This window comes from Triplophysa rosa, linkage group LG17 (assembly GCF_024868665.1).
Source record: "Triplophysa rosa linkage group LG17, Trosa_1v2, whole genome shotgun sequence".
Lineage (NCBI taxonomy): Eukaryota > Metazoa > Chordata > Actinopteri > Cypriniformes > Nemacheilidae > Triplophysa > Triplophysa rosa.
Window position 1 is genome coordinate 22779418 of NC_079906.1, and position 20311 is coordinate 22799728.

General features: G+C 37.5%; 1 protein-coding gene across 1 annotated transcript in view; it reads left to right on the plus strand.

The window, feature by feature from the left end:
* The first annotated feature begins 12347 nt into the window (after positions 1 to 12347).
* The window catches only part of dtx1 (deltex 1, E3 ubiquitin ligase), a 43627-nt gene continuing 35663 nt past the window's right edge, over positions 12348 to 20311 (plus strand). Inside the window, exons 1-2 of the mRNA XM_057356175.1 lie at positions 12348 to 12572; positions 14475 to 15180. Of these exons, the coding sequence (XP_057212158.1) occupies positions 14919 to 15180 (262 nt within the window). The 5' untranslated portion in view covers positions 12348 to 12572; positions 14475 to 14918. The remainder of the gene's footprint in view (positions 12573 to 14474; positions 15181 to 20311) is intronic.

The following is a 20311-nucleotide window of genomic DNA, read 5'->3' on the forward strand; positions in this document are numbered from 1 at the left end:
ATACAGACGCCTGACACAGCTGAATCAGACACAGCAGTAAATGAGATTACTTTGTCTGTTCGGCTTCAGCTGTGGTTTGCTACTGTGAGATGTGTGTGTGGGCTCATGTATACCAGCTCTGTTCAGGTGTACGACAGATCGCTTCAGGTGTACTCAGTGACAAACATCCTGCTCCGTCATGCCACCGATTACATACGTATGCGTTTCGTCAGGCACGACGTGATGGAGGCACATCACGGCTCCCATGCCATTGCGGGTGTCCCGCGAGTGATCGGCATTCTGGATGGGACACTTATCCCTATACACAAATGAGTGATTTACGCCAATAATGTGAATCAACACAGATCGTGGAGAACATTAACACATGATGGCAAACTATGAGAATATAAATGACCTTTTCAAAAGTTAATGTAGCTGGTTAACGCAGAAAACGTATGGTCGTGAGGGTGTGGGATCGGACTCTTGCAAAATTATAAACACACACATACACCTTTCTTATTTACACTATTTCAGTGAGCCCTGATAAATGCAATTTCTACTATTTCTAAAGCGTTTCTTTATAATAAACATTGTTTTCTCAATACTTTACCCACTCCATAACGCAAGGTATAGAGCGAACAATGGATTCTTGAGGCATCGATATCAACCTATTCAGCACCACCGCCATGGACGGCACCTGCTAACGTCGCACTTAAGAAGGTTTACCTGAAGTAACCTCAAAAGGTAAAGTTCGGGAACACGCCTAGAAAAGGTATAACTTGAGTTAAGTTGTGCCTTTAGAGTCTTCGTAGTGCGCTAAGAGACAACGTTATCAGGAAACGCAGCCCAGGTCCCTACACAGTGTTCACTGCTCTCTACTCCCTGCACACAGGAGATCTGAAATCAGCTGAAGTTCATCTCTGAAGTTAACTTCAGTTCAGAACACGAATTTGCGCTTCACGATTGCCTGCAGCATCTTCACACAGGGACAAAACTTACTATGGAAACCTTGAGCAAGACACCTGATCCCTACTTGCTCCCCGGGCGCTGCAGTGATAGCTGCCCACTGCTCCGGGGGTACGTGTGTTCACTACTCTCTGGATGGGTTAAATGCAGAGGTCACATTTCGGGTATGGGCCACCATACCTGACAAACAGGTCACTTTCACTTCATGCGGCGCCGCAAGAATCTGCAGCCCCTGACAACAGCAATGCATTCTGGTTAGACAATTTGTCCGACTTTGATCAATAGGGGCTGGCTGCAGACGATGGGGCGAGTGGAGCTCCACTCAAAAGCAGAAATACGTCACCTACACTCAAGAGCGGAAATACGCTACGCTTCGATTATTTAAACTACTTACTTATGCGTGAAGATGGTTTATGACACGAAGACGCTGAAGGCTTTTTAATCCCCCGCAATTTCTACTCCAGACATTAAAACATAACAGTATGTTTAAAATCTGTATTTTGAGGGCCTCTCACTTTTGTTCTTGTTTGTCTTTTGACCATACAGTTCAGCTACCCATGTAACATTCCATATATTTTAGAAAGTAAACATTATGTTAGTGATATTTAGCAGTGAACATTAAATGAAACATTAAATGAATTAGTTTATATTACAATAAAAAATATGAACATTAAAATAATTTGGGATTTAATCAGAATTTTGTAGGCCTATTTAAAACAAAATACCATATATGAATCGACCACAATAAAATAATGAGGAATTTCCACAATTTAACAGTTTTAATTGTTTTTGAAGAAGAAAACATTTAAAGTATACTGAAACAGTGCTACTTTCACTACTAAAATAGAAATAGATACTTACCTGTCAATGTGCACATATAGTGTAAAACGACTGACTTTTATAGTGCCAACATACCTTTAAAATGCAAAGTGCGGCATCCTCTGTGCTAATCCTAGCCCTGGAAGTGAGAAATTAAATGTGAAAACAACCATCTCATATGGGTTTACTTTTAACGTCATACAACGAATGCTAGACTAATACAGATACAAAACGATCATGTACTTCCATTACTGACTGCGTTATTTTAATACAAGCCATCAAAACATAAGTTACGCCTATGCTAACCGTCATGCAACATCAGCTAACATTGATTGGCAAGATCAAGTTTGTTCGTCAGAAATATATAAAAAAGAGAGTGAGAAAGAGCCACAGCAATCAAGCGCATGTTTACATTAAAAAACTGTGGCAAGTGCAGCAGTGCAGAGGGAATAACGCATTCTCAGCGAGTTGTCTTTCACAATCTCTTTCATTCACACGCATGACCTGCCTCATTATTTCTCACTAATAACTTCACTAAAGCAGCACAGCGCTAATTTAAAAGAGGGTTTGGAATGAGTAGTGGATGTTTGTTTAACTGTTATGCTGGGCTTAAATTTGTGGCGGAAGAAAGTAGTTCCCCTTTTCCTTTATCTACACACTTGTGTTGTCGAACTGATGTAAATGCAACATCTCTCTTGTAGTCGTGTGATAGCGCTCGATGTCAGCGGCTGTGATTGCCTCCTGTACTCGTGCCTCTGGCCTAATCGCAGCCATTCTGATATAGAGCAACATCACACTCCTACTCCAGCAATATTGCATTGTTAAAACGTTTTATTCATTATGAGGTTACAGATTTTAGGTTAGAGAACATGTTAGATGTTTAAATGTTAAATATTTAGTGGGTCTGGATTTCTTTGACCAGAGTTATACAGTGTTTCTAATCTCTGGGTCACATGACCTCTGACCAATCACAGCCTGTTTTTATGTCTGTTGATCAATGAATTGTGCAGTAAATGTAATCTTTGTATGCGTGTTTATTTAGTTAAATACGTTTTCTGCCTCTTTTTCTATCATCCTTGCTTTTAGAATATTTGTTCCGTTTATAATACAAATTGTCCACAATAAACACCAATAAAATACAAAACTGCATCTGTGAGTTTATTGTGAGGAATTGCTTTCTGCATGTGAGGAACAGGTGAAATATTTTTCCCTGAAATGCACAGTAATGCCTGAGTGACACAGAGCCGTGATGGTTCAGTTAAGAAGCTGTTAAATTCTGCACAGTGTGAAGAATATGTGAATACACAAACACATGACAGTTAATACAAGGAATATATTAAATGGTCACTCCACCCAAAAATGAAAAGATTGTCAGTAACCGAACAGATCTCATCTCAGTTTGACTCCCACAGTAAATGGGTGATGAGATCTGTTTGGTTATGGACATTCTTCCAAATATCTTCCTTTGTGTTCATCACAACAAAGAAATGTATACAGGTTGGTTTGGAACAACTTTAGGGTGAGTAAATCATGACAGAATTTCATTTTTGGGTAAAAAATTAATCTCTTTTATCCAAGAAAGGATAAATCAGGCAGTGATTTACCTGTACAGGTGTGCCACACCCAACTCAACATAACCTGGAGAATGGAAAAATACTGTACATGTCATGCTCACACTTGTATACCATGATCCAAAGAAATCTGTTTATTGAATAACATACTTTTATGTAGCCTACATTCATGGCCAAAAGTATTGGCAGTGACATAAATGCTCCGTTTCTGCTGAAGCTGTCGTAGTGTTCATTCACATTGTTTAAAGATTATTATGCAGCGTGATCCCATGCATTTTAAATATTGCAGAAAAAGCAACTCCCCAGATGTCAATCCCATATAGAGAACCTGCGGTCACATGTAATGATTTCAGTTACAGGAAAAACTTTTCTATGATCTTTAGGTTTAGGGGTTAGGGATAGGGGATAAAATATACAGTTTGTACAGTATACAACTCATTACGCCTATGGACTGTCCCCACGGAGATAATAAAACGTGTGTGTGTGTGTGTGTGCGCATGTACCCCACAGTTTAGCTGCACAGGTAAGTCACAACTTATCACATCACAGAATCAAAATACTTTTTATATAAACTAAATTTATTTATAGAATACAACACAATTATGTACAAACTGAGGACACATTTACTGAGCACATTTTCTGTGTCGTGGAAAAACAAAACCTTTAATAATACTGCGCTTGATGAAAATGAAAGTGATGATGTTGGAAATCCCCAGTCAGAAGCTTCTAGACATGACATCATATCGCCTGAGATTTACCTGGCCAATTAACATCTGACATCTGTTTTGACACGCCCCCTCTAGGGTATAAATAATACACATCAGACGAGAGCTTCATTGCTTGACATAGCTCAAGCCAGCGAGGCAACTCATGGACAGAAACTGAACGAGCGACGAAATGACAGAATACGGAAAAACCACACGTTACTAACGAGACTCGAACGATGCTACACGTTACGAACTAGACTCGACGTTGCGTACGAGACGTGAACGAGGCTACACGTTGCGAGCGACTAAATCACCGAGGAGAACACAAGCAAGCACACGAGTACAAACAGGTGTTCGATCTACATAGAAACCCGAATCGTGCATCATGTCTCGCGGTTCACGGGAATCCACGGAGGTGATGATTCCTGAAACCACACATGCATCAGACACCGCAGTAATGGAGACTGCCTCGAGTTTTACGCAGTTTCATCAGTGGCTTGTCCATGTGTGGTCGAATGCACACCCTCTTTTTTCAGCGGTGTATCGCGTCGGTTGTATTCTGTACCAAGTTAAATTAACCCTTGATGCGTTCGGTGAACTGTTTTCCACATGTGGTATAACCATACCAATACCATGGTTAAACAACACCCTAACGGGATAACGTGACTACTACATTGATGACACATGGATCGACATCAGCTGGCCGTGCTAAATCATTGAGCATTCTCTCGACGTCGATGCACGTTACGTTTTAACATAAATTGATACATTAAAATATCCTTTATTCGCTTGAATGTGTTTTACCTGAGTGACCGACATGTTACATAGTGCATAATTACACCATTAAATAAATAAAAAAACACACACACTGTTTTATGCTTTCTTACTCTATTAATGTTTGTGACGTTTATTAGACTGGAATTGGGAGTAGACGTCCTTTGAAGACCTCGGGCTACGAAGAGTGGAACGAACACCACGAACGAATTGTCTCATCACTGACTTTCTTCGCAGTTGATTTGTGGAGAGAGATGAACCGACGTTCTGTGTGACGGAGAGATTCAACCACTTCTGCCTCAATGTGGAGATTGTTTCGATTTTGACGTTGGTTTGACTGGACCCTGTTGTCATGATCTCTATCAATGGTTTGAAACTAATGTCTCCACACAACACGATACACTATAACCATAACACTCTTCTTTTTTTATCACCGTCCAGCAGGTTTGCGAAGATGGAGAACATTGATTTTAACTGGCTGGTTGGAAACAAACATCCACCGCCTTCGGTTATCATGAGTATCAACACTTACAGTATTTTCATTCATTTAAATCCTACTGTTTGAATGCATTTGTTATGTTCTTTAACACACATCATTGATCTGGGTGTGTCTTGTTTCTGTTCCAGTGACGTGTCACTGTAGACAAAGACATTCCAGAACCTTCTGCATGAAAGACAACGAACATCACGAAGACTGACACTACAGAACACACCTCCTCTTGTGTCAGTCAAACTCAAAACCCATGTTACAAGCACACAAGACCCTTCAGACCGCCCTCGTGTCTCCCATTTACAGCCATCATAGTGTTTAAAAGACAGTGAATAAACATAATATCTCTTACAGTACATAAACACCATTCAGTATCAATTTTGTGACTAATGTGGCATTTGAAAAACCTGTAATACGGGTCTGTGATGATATATTCCCCTAAAACCCCATTACAAACAAATGCCCATCCCAACATAATTACACAAAACCAGCGTTTGATTTCTCAGTGAATCAACATTCAACAAAAGCACTTCATAGAAAACCTCATTAACCCAATGCTGTTACTGTATACAACACTTGAGTTTTATCATCTCTGTCCCCATCCCTCAACATCAGAAGCCTTCTCAATCGTTTTATTAGCTTTTATTGTTTCTTCTGCTCTCTGGTTAGTAGTCATGTCCAGTATCCTGGTAGAAGTTTTCTAGATTTAATATAATGGCCGTCTGTGAATGAATGGTGTAAACTGTATCTTAATTTTGACTCATGCAGGTCATCTTACATTTCATACAGTTGACTGGTGACAAATACGATGCTCGCACACCTTACTGTGTGATATAACATACAGAATAGGCCTACTGTCAGAAAGAACCCACAATTAAAAACATTTGTGCAAAACATATGACCCTGAATGAGCTTTTGTCTCATATTTATTTAGTTATGCAATCACACAAGCACATATCATACGAGTGCTATTTTTGTCGAGTGCACATGTCATGCTGATGATAAATAAATAAAACAGTTAAATAAATAAGAAATTACTATTACGAAATATTTTATAGCATTGTCTGTTTTCTGAATAAGTTTCTTGAGTTAATCAATTCATAACGAGTCATTTACTGCATTCCGAACGAATTCAGTGAATCCAATCAATCAATCAATGACATTTACCGCCACCTACTGGCAGTTTTTGATTCTTCAAAGAAATTGAACAGTGTTCAAAAAATTACAATACTAATAAATTGGTGATGAGAAAGAAAAAGAAAATTCTGCTTCTTTACATTCACTTACCCTCATGTCGTTTTAAACCTGAATTACCGTTTCTTTGGGGAAAAGGATGACATTTCTTAATATTGGTAACCAAACTATTTTGGTCTATAATTATGTACAAATAATATTTCATCTTATAAAAACAAAATGATGGCCGTTTTAGCTTCTGAACATCTGTCTTATAATGGCTTTACATGACATTTTGGCCCCAAATGTGATATGTGATCAATTTGCGATCAATTAGATGAATTAATTGCCACATCATGTAATTTTAATTGCTTCACAGCCCTAAAAAAGAAGTGATTATATTGGCTGGATTATGTTACTGCATTTACACATACTGCAGATATCAGATTGTCAATCATCACTTAATTGCTGTAGTCCTAGAATTTAATTCACCTACAGTCTTACCTCATCATTTTTTTGTACTTATACATAGTTTTATGAAGTATTTCCCTGCAGGAATTTTTGTTTCCCTGAATAAATTATTGTTTCAATAGGTTTCATCACTCAAGTGACTTTTTAAGTGGCTATTAGTTGTAAAGCGAAGGACAACGCTTCACCTAAATAAATAAATAAATGAATAAATGAATTTTAATCAATATTCAATTGATTCAATATTTTCCCCATAATGTCATTTCAACTTTCAAAAAGGACACTATGTGTCATTGATTCTGTGTTAAACAAATAAAAGTTGAGAAAACTTGTTGCCCTTACACAGAGACAGAGATTGTGTCCAGACACAGATTGTGTCGTTTTAACACAACCATTTTTAGTTTGCAGTAATAAGTGGTGGTTAATGTGTCACTTGTCGCTCTGTGTCCAGAAGATCCAAACAAATTACAAGTTTTTGGCTGCTGTACCTTTAAGAGTTGGGGCTACCTGTAAACACAAAGATGTATGGTCACGAACGATATACCACATCCTACAAAAAAGGTACTCGAAGAATGTTGGGAGTACAGCTGGACTGATATTTGTGGCTTTGGATGGAATGCGGAGAAGGAGGCAAAAGAAATGGGATTAGACACTTGCTTGTTGTAAAGCAATAAGTGTGACTACCATCCCGGTTGTTTTGTTCCCCAGTAGTAAATATGGAAACAAAAGATGTTGTAAAACTTAGTGGCATATATCAAAATATCCAACATTATATAGAAATCATGTACAGTGACTCAATACAGATATATACAGATGCATGAAAAGAATTATAACTGGCAAAACAGGCGCAGCTGTATTCATTCAAATACATTATTAATATCCAAAAAAGAACCTTAGATCATCTCTCAGTCTTTTCTATCGAATTGATGGCCCCCAAAAATAATACATAAATTCATAAATTTAGTTTATAGTTTACCTAAAAATAAAAATAAATGTTCTGCTCTGATATCACTCACGTCAAAACTTAATATTTGTTATTATAAGCTGCTACCGAGATCAATATTTTCACCATATTGTCATTTTAAAACAAATTGAGGTAAAGACTCTCAGAAAGGATGTGTTTAATAATAACACATTTCTGTGTGCTACTTTTACACATTGTGTCATGTGTTTTGTTGATTAAATAAATTAATAAATTAAATTAAATCACACGTTTCTGGCCACTGTACCTTTAAGTAACCTGTAAACATGCACGTGTTCACGTGGGCGCGCTTTACTTTAGCTTTACTCAAGCGATCAGGAATTTATTTTGTGAAGATTAAGATTCTGTTCGTGCCTAAAGTTGAAATTCTTCAGGACACAGTGACAGCTCAAGATTTGACAGATTTGCTTCATATGAGTTGTTACTTATTACATGCACTGTTTATATGTCATTGTTCTTGTTTTATATATAAAAAATATATAAAAACGTCAGTCTCTGCTCCTTCACATCTGATCAAACGTCTGCAGGTAATTTCTCTGATCTCTCCCTCTGTGTTACATTTTCTGTTTATCTCAACATACATTTTTTGTAGTTTATATTTGTGTTTCATCAATTTTAATTTAGGCTTGATGTATTTACTGTATTTATACTCTATTTATATGTACTCCTACCTGGAGTGTCATATTATCATCGTTTACAACCACTGGTGTCAGCGACAGTCAAGTCAGGAGTCCCATAGCAACCACCTCCTACAGCCCATAACATCATCCCGCTCTCTCCAGAGACGGAGATAGAAAGAGCTAAAGGGGATTTATGAAAAGTTACTTATTAGTAGTGCTGTCAATCGATTAAAAAAATTAATCCGATTAATCACACATTTTTCTGTGATTAATCACGGTTAATCGCACATAACTATTATATTTTAAAATATACTTTTGCATTTTAATAATTTCACATTTAATCTTCAAATTGATGTAGAAACAACATATTTCTTTAACAGCATCATTTTATGAAAGCTAGCATTTTTATATTAGTACTGTAACTGATGTCTCTATTAAATTGATTATTTTAACATGAATTATAGCCATTCAACAGTATAATTGAGAGCTCATGTAGGAAACATACAGGAATTGAAGGACACTTTACAGTCTTTATTAATGCTAAATTATAAATTAAATGCAGAAGAATTCTCATTAAAGCTACAAAATCACATTGATTTCTTCTTTTATTTTGTTCTTTGATTAACATTAGTGACAGGAGTCACAGCAGCACGTTTAAGAGCGCGGCCCCTTTAAGAGCTGTCTCAGTACGCAGATCTGACCGTCACCGCACTCCCATTTTCACAACTCTTTGCATTCATTTAAGATTTTATTTTACACTTTGAAGTCTGTGCTTAAGAAAATGCTAGACAAAACGGGCTTTCTGACATAATCTTGTGTGGTTTTATCCATTCAAGCACGAAAGAGAACTGAACACGGATGCGCTGTCTGACAGAGATTCACCGACGCAGCCTTCAGCCCGTGACTGTTTACACCAGACTGGACCTCGCGTTGCGTTTTGCCGCGTCCCACAGTTTAGAAGCGGTCTATCTTCATTGAGCGCGTCAAAGCAACTGTTTCAAATCGCGCTTAAGTGGTTTAAAAGCCTGTACACGAATAAGAGCGTGATTACATAATGTAACGCTAGACAAAGGATGTCAAAACAAACGGATGCTGCGTTAATTGCGATAAATATTTTCTCACGCGTTAATTTGAAAAAATTAATCGCATGCGTTAACGTTGACAGCCCTACTTATTAGTTAATGTTAGCGAGAAAATCCCTTGAGAGGCATTCAGCGAGGTCTGAAATTTACATGAAACATAATACAGATGAACAGTGAAGATCAATAATACAGAAGATGTTGATTCTTTGAAAACTATTACATTTAATGACAAAGATGGCACACACTCACACTACACACAGTATAGCCTTAGTTTTAAGTTACTGTATGTTCTTTGAACTGTGCAACCGAGCAAGTGAAACAGAAAATGAAGTTATGGCGCCCTCTAGTGGGCAAATATTGATACATTTTATCAGTACATTTATCCTAAGATCATAAAGGGCTGATTATAGGATCGTATGAGCATAGAAATGAGATTATTCATTTTTACAGTGCTATATATTTTAATACGTCAATGACATGAATGTCTCATGTAAACTTTTCAAGATGGAAAAAGTTAAATTTAGTGAGGCCTATCCCAAAAGAGAGTGACTAAAATAATTTCATTTTTCCTTAATTTGTTGTCTTTTCTCTTATTTAAATGTATAAAATAAACATGTTCTTTATTCTCTAATAGGTAATAAAGGTGAAAAGGTTTTCCTAGTGACCTCTATAATATTCTGAACATTCTTGTTGAGGAAAGCAACAGCTCTTAGGGTGAGTTTTAGCAATTCATGTAATGATTTTGTGATGATTGTGAGTTTGCTTTATATTAAAACATTCTACCCCATTTGCCAAATTACTAACTGGTATTGCAATATATAATTTTTCAAAGAATGATATTAAAATCAAATCGGTAGCCTTCTTTAAGTTAACTGGAGCAAGGTGATAAGCTTTTGTTCTCTTGTTATTTAATATTGTGTTCATAAATATGTTCTGTATTTCTCTCAGGTAAAGTATAACGTCATGAGAGACATGGATGCATATTGTTTGTGTTTATAGTCTGTCACAGAATAAAGGCAGACATACAGAGGTGCCTCGGGCTATACGAGGATTCTTTGGTTGCCGTGGGAACGCTGATGTCAGATACTGGGCTGCCTTGCTTTCACGGTCAGACTGTTAAACAGGTGAGGTTAAGTGACCAGAGCCTTTACAATTGTGTGTAAAATCATCAAAACAAACACTAGATGGCGATGTGTCTTTTACATTTGCTGAAAAAATGTGAAATGTTCATCTCTTTTTCTACTTGGAATGTTAATTCTGCTTAAGGGAAAATGTCTTACAAGGGTTTACATCTAATAGACATTAATACAAAGTCTGTGCAACAGGGAAACAGATCAAATAAAATAATGATATAAATCACATAAATGTCAAATAAATGTTTGATGAACATGAATGGAATTATTTCTATGCCTGTATATAGATGTTAGCCATTGCAGTTAACCACAAAACATATTTTACAACAGTATAAGCCATGTATTTCATAGGTCAGTGTTAACCAAACATATATATCTTCCCAAAATCCTTTTCACAAATTACAAAAAGAAACATTCTAGTAATTCTATACTGGAGGGTATATTGCATTTCAAGTTAAATCTCTGTCTGTGAAACATTTCTGTGAAGTATTGTGAGATGACATGTCCACAAAATCTGACCTCTACCCTATTTGTATTTATTTATTTATTGTATAATGATGGAGGGGCTTGGTGTCACACTTTATCACGGTGAATGATTATCAGGGTTGGTTTACTTATCTCTCTTTAAATGTAAAGTCTAAAGCTGTCATGATTCTGCCGCATCATGTCATGTTTCTCTTGGTCTAGTGGCAGGGTCATGACAGAACCCCATGTTTTATGTGGAGAGAGGCATTCTGGCCCTGTTGGCCTTCCTTATGCTCTCTCCGGTCTCGTCTCTGTTCCCGCCCTTTCGTCATTAGTTCATGCCCCGCACCTGTTCCCTCTTGATTTGTTCCCTTTATAAGGCCCCTGTGTTTTCTGTCCTGTGCTGGTTCATTGTCATTCGTTGCATGTAGTGTAGTGTAGTGTAGTGTAGTGTAGTGTAGTGTAGTGTAGTGTAGTGTAGTGTAGTGTAGTGTAGTTGTTATGTTTTAGTCCTGTCTAGTTAGTCCGTGTTTCTGTTTATCTGTCATCTTTACATCTTTTGTTATTTTACTCCCTCGTGGGTTTTTGTTTAATTTTATAATTAAAAGTCTGTGTTAACCCCTTACCCGCTGTCTGCGTTTGGGTCCTCTGTCCTTGCACCATGACAAAAGCTAAACAACATTTTCATGGTTAGGTCATTTAATAGTATTGTTGACTTCTACGAACACAAATAGCAATTTCTTTAAACATTTTATAGCATATTATCCGCATGTGACAACTTGCGTCCTGACATCTAAATCTTAGTTTGCTCTTACCCGAGTGCCTCCCGGTGTTTTATTGTGAATTTTAACAAACGCTGACATTTCAGTTTGGAGAATAGAATGATACAGTTTTATAATCGTCTAGGTGTTTGAATCAAACGCACGTGAGTAATTGGCACGTTTGAACCTCATAGCCTGCAGCTGTGACAACTAACCCCGGTCTCCTCACATTGTGTTTCGTTTTATAAGAAGTATTAAGTGTTGGATTCAGACGTGAGCTCGTCAGAAGGGAAAATCTGATCTCCTCCTGAAACTGCGCGTCTTTCCACGCGGGGGTTTAAGTCGAGCCTCTCTCAAAGCGCACGCGCACTGTCTCCGACGGTCGCGCAACAGTCGCGCGGCGGAGGATGCGCACAATACAGCTCACATACAACAGAACACGGCGGACTCCGAGTGTCTTCTGTTCCTTTAGTCTGCACTAGAAAGACTTCATTCATCCAGTCTTTCGTTTGATGCCGCTCAGATGTGTTTTTCTTCTCCTGTTATTCCGGATCAAACCTCCGGCGGAGACGCGCATCACAGGTGAGTGTCTCCAGATTCCGTCTGTCTGCGTCCATCACGAGGTAAAACACACTGACATTAAATCAAACGAATGTAAATGCGCACAGTCTCTTCGGGAATAAGACTGAATAAATAAATGCATCACGGCTTCACGCGTGCCCTTTTCCCAGAGATCCGCGCAGACGCATATTCCGCTGCTTTCTATCTCGTTGCTATTATGTCAGACCTGGAGGAAAATCTGGCACAGCTGATGTGATGCTCTGATGAGATTCTGATAAACAGATCTAATAAAACCAGGAGGAGAGAAAGCTGGGCTCCATATGGACAAGCAGCAGATCATTTGTTGGTAAATGAGGATGAATGGAGATGTATGTGCTCTTGTATTGTAATGGACCTCAGACAGCTGTTTGTGTTGAACTGGGATTCAATTGAGCAGATATCAGGAGTCACACATGCGTTTCTTTCACACGAGCTTCGGGTCGGAACATGCGCTGTGTTGTTGGGTTTATTATAAGGGGAGACGCACGGGATCTTTAGCTCATGAATAATGACCTCGATATGATATAGGAGGAAAAATGCGCATAATATAACAGAGATCTTATTCAGTTACCTCTTGAACAGTTACATGTTTTTACACACCGTGCAATTAATAACTCTTAATAATTAAGTGCAATATTAATTATATCCTCCAGATAATACACTATTTATTTTTAGACAACTTTTTCTGTCAATTATATTTCATTCATTCTGCTGTATATAGCACATACCTTGTACTACAATCGTCTATTCTTATTTTTTACTTGTACACATTTACATACATACATAGCTTTACTCTCTATATCTTTATCTTATGTTTATTGTATTGTATTTCTCAATTTTTTCATACCCATTGGCCCTTATTTAAATCATTGTGTACTGTATTCTATTGTGTTATGGTCTCTCTGTACTGTTGGTGCTGTTTCTGTGTTCTGGATGCTCCTGTCACCAAAACAAATTCCTTGTATGTGCAAACACACTTGGCAATAAAGCTCTTTCTGATTCTGAGATAAACAAGCCTTTAGACAGAGCTGTGTATCAGCAGATCTCTTCAGCTATTGATCACGGATGCTATTTGACCTGTTTGGATGTCTCTCTCAGTCATATGTCTCCAGGTTCTGCTGATGGTTACAGATTCTACAAACAAAACCATTTAAATTGCAATCCAGCACATTAAACATTTAAAAATGTTGAGAATGAATTCGTATTCATATTCTACTTATATTTCATATAAATCTGTCCATGGGTCTTCTGTGGGACCTTCATGGAGCCTGATCTTAAAGCAGGTTGTACATGGGAAATATAGACTTTTGTCTTTAAATAAGAAATATAAAAACGGAAAGTCTTTCAGGTCTTTTCCAGAAAACGGTACAGTGCACAAAAAAGATCAATTGTAGATCTGTACGTGACTCTTTCTTCAGTGGAACACAAAAGAATATACTTTGAGAAATGTCTTGGTGGTTTTGTTCTCATACAATGAAAGTCAATGGGGTTCTATAGGGTTGTTTTTGTTACCAACATTCTTCAAAATATCTTCCTTTGTGTAAGTCATACAGGAATGAGAAAAATGAGTAAATGATCAAGAAACTTTCATTATCCCTTTAAAGATCATGTGACTTTCTACATGTTCTTTGTTGTTGTCGTGGTATTTTCTTAATGATGACCAGTTTGATTGTCCATCATGATATAGATCAATAGGAACTTTCTGACTTTCAATGGTGTTAATGAGATTCAGTAAATGTCAAATGAAAAGCCACCGTGACGGTATGACTCTCATGTTTTAAACACATTCTATTGATTACTCACAGCAGTCTGAACTCTTTATTCAGTTGAGTTGTTTCTGTATATTTTGAAGGATCTGACTGTTTGCTGTCTGCTTCATTACAGTAATTGAACAGAACCTGTGATGAGAATCTTCTTCTTCATCTGTGTCTAGAGCTGATAAACCAGACATCGGGACCACACCAGTTATCCCTCTAACACCACCATCTCTGAATATCTTTCTGGATTATTCCTCAGAAGTGGATGTTGGGCATCGTGGAGACCATGATTACTTCCAGAGCTGGAATATTACAGACTAATCTCGTTCGGTCAAGCAAACTCGATTGCAGTGACAGATCGCTCGTGTGAGTCAAACAGACTCTTGTTCAGGACGCGCGTTGACCTCTATAGCACGCCGTGACGTTTAGATGCTTTAGTACCCGACACAAGAGAACGCTTTTGGCCCTGCGGACGGTGGAGCTCAAATGAATTGAGAAATCTTTCATCAAGACACGTTTGGAATATTATTCTTTTGACATTGGGACAGAATTCATCCTGAAGGATCGTTGGATGGCTCGGCCCGGCTCTGGTGTCCTGGTGTCGATGGGAGGAGGGGGGGCGGGATATTCTCCCAGCATGGCCAGGGTGGTGGTCTGGGAATGGTTGAACGAACACTGCCGCTGGAGGCCGTACAGCGCCGCAGTTTGTCATCACATCGAGAACGTCCTGAAGGGCGACGCACGCGGGACCGTCATACTGGGACAGTTGGACGAGCAGCTCGCGCCGTACGTCATAGACCTGCAGTCCATGCATCAGTTCAGACAGGACACAGGTGAGACACAAAGTGAACAAACCTTAAACACTGTTGCTAGAAAGTGCAAGTTGAGTTTTATTACATAAAAACACATTTCTGATCTGTATCCTCTCTTGAGTTGAGCTAATAATTCACATGTCCTCATTCTCGTAATAGACTTTTGCTGTGGTGGAAATAACTGAGAGTCACTTTGAGGGACTGTTTTAGATTTTGAAAGCATAAATGCTGAACATTTACATTGAAACAAAATTGGAGGTCTTAATTCTGTTTAAAAGGCCAATCAAATTGGCTTCACAAGTCATTTCAACTTACTTTTAAATGGTTTTACATTGACTTTAATTCCATTTATTTCTTTAGTTAAGTTTCAGCAACACATCACTGGACAAAGTGTAAAATAGTAAGTTGAAATGATTATAATTCTAAAGCCAATTCGAACTTAAAAACTCGCACTTATCAAACCAGACGGGCCAATTGAAAAGTGTTTTGCCCACATATCTGGATAAAAACCGTGCATACACACACTTTAAAGATGAACTCTATGTAAAGTTTACGCATGATTTCCCTTGACTTTACTGTATGTTCCGTGTGTGTGTTTGTGTGTGGTTGTTTTCCTCCTTGTAATTTAGTTTGTGGTGTGTTGATGTGTAGTGCGTGTGCATTACGGTGATGAATCTGCTGGTCTAGCAGCCGGTTGTTAAGGTCATATTGACATGGTTCAGCACTGCACTCTTTACTATAAATGGAAAGAGAAAATTACAGCAGTAGAATTCCTCGTTCCCGTGTCCTTGTTAAATGTGGGATACATGTTTCATACAGAATACTGTATATGTTTTGACCGTTTATGATGCTGGAACGTTGCTACATGGTTGTCATGGTGTTCGAAGTGCTTTTTTAATGTCTCTTATAAATTATTTTCACAAGTTAATATTGTGATTTATTACACGGCTCATTTGAACGCTTGATTCTGATTGGCCAGTCGCGACATTCCAAGGGGTGTTATTTTCAGATAACAACCGCTCAAACCTTATAACACCCTGTAACCCGGATGCTGCAAATCATTTTGAGAGGGGCAGTTTAATATGACACAAAAATGAATTATAAATATGTCTTTTAATAACATGTAATAATGACATTATATTTACTAATGATTAAACCCATTTGCCTGTTCGTGACGTTTGAACGTCGTTTCTTACTTTAAAACCGAAACTAAACGTCTTTTCCTCGCGGAAGGTCTGCATTCGGTAAAAATGAGCTAATCAAATATTTCAAATTCACATTTTATGTCCAGTTTTTTTCTCATGTGGCAAGTAGCCGTATAATAAGCGAGATAATGTACGAGCAGCTGCTGTTACGTACGATGTAGTGAACACCAGCGAAAGACTGGACACTCTTAGAAATAAAGGTGCTTAAAAAGCTCTTCACAGCGATGCCACAGAAGAACCATTTTTGGTTCCACAAAGAACCCTTCTGTCAAAGGTTCTTTAAAGAACCATCTGTTTTTTTAACTTTTTTATAATCTGAAGAGCCTTTTTTCGCCACAAAGAAAGATTCTTCACATGTTAAAGGTTCTTCTATGGCATCGAGGAACCATTTTAAGCACCTTTTTTTAAGAGTGTGGAGAGAAACACAAGCATGTGTTTAATATGAGATTGTCAGACTGAATTGATCTGTGTTTGTCCTGAGAGAGAGACTGTGGTTCGATTGTACCGCGGTAAAGAGTCTTCTCTTACATGTTTGCACGCGGTCGGACAGATTTGAGAAGTGATGTGATACACGATCCGGCACTCAACAGATGTAGAATCCATATGAAATCTTATTATCCGTTTTAAATACGCATTCATAAATCTCTCGAGTTTTAAGTGGCTGGGGACTATTATATAGTAAAATGAGAAACTGTTTAAAGATGAACATTGAACTAAACATTGAACATTTTTTGTAACCCATCTTGCTGTTTGTTGTTACTGTATGTTTAATTTGTATTTGTCTTGTTGCATTAATAAAAAATAAAAATAATAAACATTGAACATCAGTCACTCTCACTCTGTGTACTAGAAATAAAAAAATGAAACCCGGGACAACTGCGAATTTGACAAAGAGGACTTTTATTTTGTCGTTCATGGTTTTATCGGCTAGTTCACGCTGCCAACAAACAGCCGGTTCCAGCAGTTGGCACAGCAGGTTTTGTTGAATCTGTGGATTTGTTGGGAAAGTGTGAAAATGACACTTATGCTTTCCATGATTTTACACACACCAGCCAGAATGTTAGAAAAGCTGCCGTTTGTTCCCAGAGAAAACCGTTACTGCTCACATGTTTCTCTCTCATTGCTCAGTAGATTTGATGGAGTTTCCTTTAGCTCAGAGGTTAGAGCGTGGCGCTAGCAACGCCAAGGTCACGGGTTCGATCCCAGGGATTGCACATACTCGGATACAAATGTGTAGTGTAATTCTATGTAAGTCGCTTTGGATAAAAGCGGCGGCCAAAATGCGTAAATGTAAATGAGTTCTCAGTTGTTTCGTTTCAGTCTCTGCTTCTCCTCACATGAACAGGAAAAAATCAAAAGAGATTCAAATGTGTTCAGTGTAATTGTGTAAACACATGATCATTATACATTAACCGTGATAACCATTAACGCTTCACACAAATAACTGAGCATAATCGTTGTGATATTAATGTTTTAAAAGCAAGCACAAAACTTCCGATAAGGTCGTAAAATCATAGCAAAGCTTTTTTCTTTTAAACTGCCACTTTACAGAAAATACAAAACACAACATTTTTTCACTGCTTTTCTACTATTTAAACACGTTTTTTTGCCAAAACCCACAGACAAACATGAAGGGTGACTAATGATTTATAAACAAACGAACAAGAAATCAAAAATGGAGCAGCAAGGTCACAAAATGTTCATTTTTGTGGTGGAGTGTTTAGATGATTGATTGCGTGCTTTGAAAAACGGCGTTGAAGAAGTTCAATGGCAGCAGATTATAACATATTCATTGGCTGTAAAGTATAGACCTAATAAACACGCTGAAGTGACATTAAAAACAAAAGTTCTGAACTGACAAAATAATCGTGTTTATTAACCGTGATTAAACTTTTGAGCAAAATAATGGTGATGATCATTTTAGCCATGATCCTGCAGCCCTACACTGTCAAACTTTACTGTAGTTTTGCAGCAGGTTTGCCAGTAACTTACTGTAGATTTCATTTACAATTTTGTTTTAAAAATAAACTTACCTATTTCTTAGATTTTCTTTCATGAAACATGACTAAACATCTTATGTAAACGTATCGTAATTTAAGAAGTTTCAAATATTTTTACTAAAAAACAAGAGAAAAATGCTCAGGAAGAATGTCATTTTTTGCAGTGTTGATGTGCTAATTTCAGTCTCTTCTAGCTCATTTTGAATCTCAAAAGTCAAAGAGTTTTAATTTTGCTTAAAGTAAAGTTCAACTCAAATTGAAAACAGTACTAATAGGAAAGTAATTAAATCTACAGTAAGTTACTGGCAAACCTGCTGCAAAACTACAGCAAAGTTTGACAGTTTAGTTGATATTGAGATCTTCAATAATATTGACTTTTGATTGCAGACTTGACAAATCTGAGCTCAGTTTGACATCTCTTCTCAAACTCTAAATTCTCAGGAGATGAAGATGAGACTTAAGCAAAAGTTTCAATTCTCTTCATTTGATCTCATTGATGTTTGGGAGAAATAAGTGAGATATTAAAGAGATCTCATCTGTCATGTCATTCTTGCCACTTTCAAGCTCTGGGTCTGTATAGCACACATTGTCGCAACTATTTGATATAAATATTAGGGCTGTCAAACGATTAATCGTGATTAATCACATCTAGAATAAAAGTTTGTGTTTACATATATTTATGTACTGTGCATATTCATTTTGTATTATAAAAACATTTACATACATGTATACATATTTAGGAAAAATTGACATGTATTTATTTATATTTACCAAAAACTTAAATGATACAAAAATGTTTATTAATTTCATATTTTTCCAAAAACATGTTTTTTATTATGTTACCATGTTTTTATTGTGTTAGTTGGCTGTATTTTTTGAGTTATTATGCGGTAAATCAAAACAATCCAACTGCAGTTTGTTTGATATTAATTTGGAATGCACAATAAAAACAGAGTTATCTCATTTTGGAACCAAACTCTTCATATATTAACAAACTTTTATTCTGGATGCGATTAATCACGATGAATGGTTTGACAGCCCTAATAAATATATATACAGATAACACAGACTGTGGCGTCAGTAAGTGTTGGTGGAGATCACAGAAACGAATGTTTTTTGCGTGAATTCTACCTGTTGGGAAATGTTCCTGACTCATCGTGTAAAACAGGTCATTATCATCCATAAACTGTGAACATGGCTTCAAAAATGAATATCCTGATGATCAGTATCAAGATCATTTCTTTATTGTGTGACGCACTTGTTTGTGTCATGTGTCATTCATTCACGTTACAGTCGGTAGATCATCAGAGGTTTGATTCTCTCTCTCACACACACGCTCATGACTTTAGATGAAAGTGTCTGACAGATTCATGTACAGATGTTGATTCAGACAGAAGCAGAATGTGTTTCTTTAGCGTGTGGATTATAACACACGGCTCATGGGGTTGATGCAGTCATCTCTAAACATGTGGGACACAGCTGCTGTCATGTGTCCAGTCATTTGTACAATCTTACATCGATTGCATGTGTGCTGCGTTGTTGACTTTGGCTGTTTTAGTTCGGTGTGGATTACCTCAGAGACAGCAAGATTTTTCACATCTCTGTTCAACCGTGAGAAAGTTATCAAAGCTGGTCTCTCTGTGTGTGTGTGTTTCAAAGGCTCTTTACATGTGGTGTGTGGTCACAGTATTTTTTTTTTGTGGGAAGTTTACGTGCCTCGAGTTTCATACCTGTAGATGTTTTACTGAACATGAAACTGATCTGATTATATGTTTAACATCAGCAGTTTCCCAACACACACACACACGCAAGCACGCACACGCAAGCACACACATGCACGCACACACGCAAGCACACACACACACACACACACGTGCGCGCACATGTCTGATTTATTATCTCCGTGGGGACAGTCCATAGGCATAATGAGTTGTATACTGTACAAAC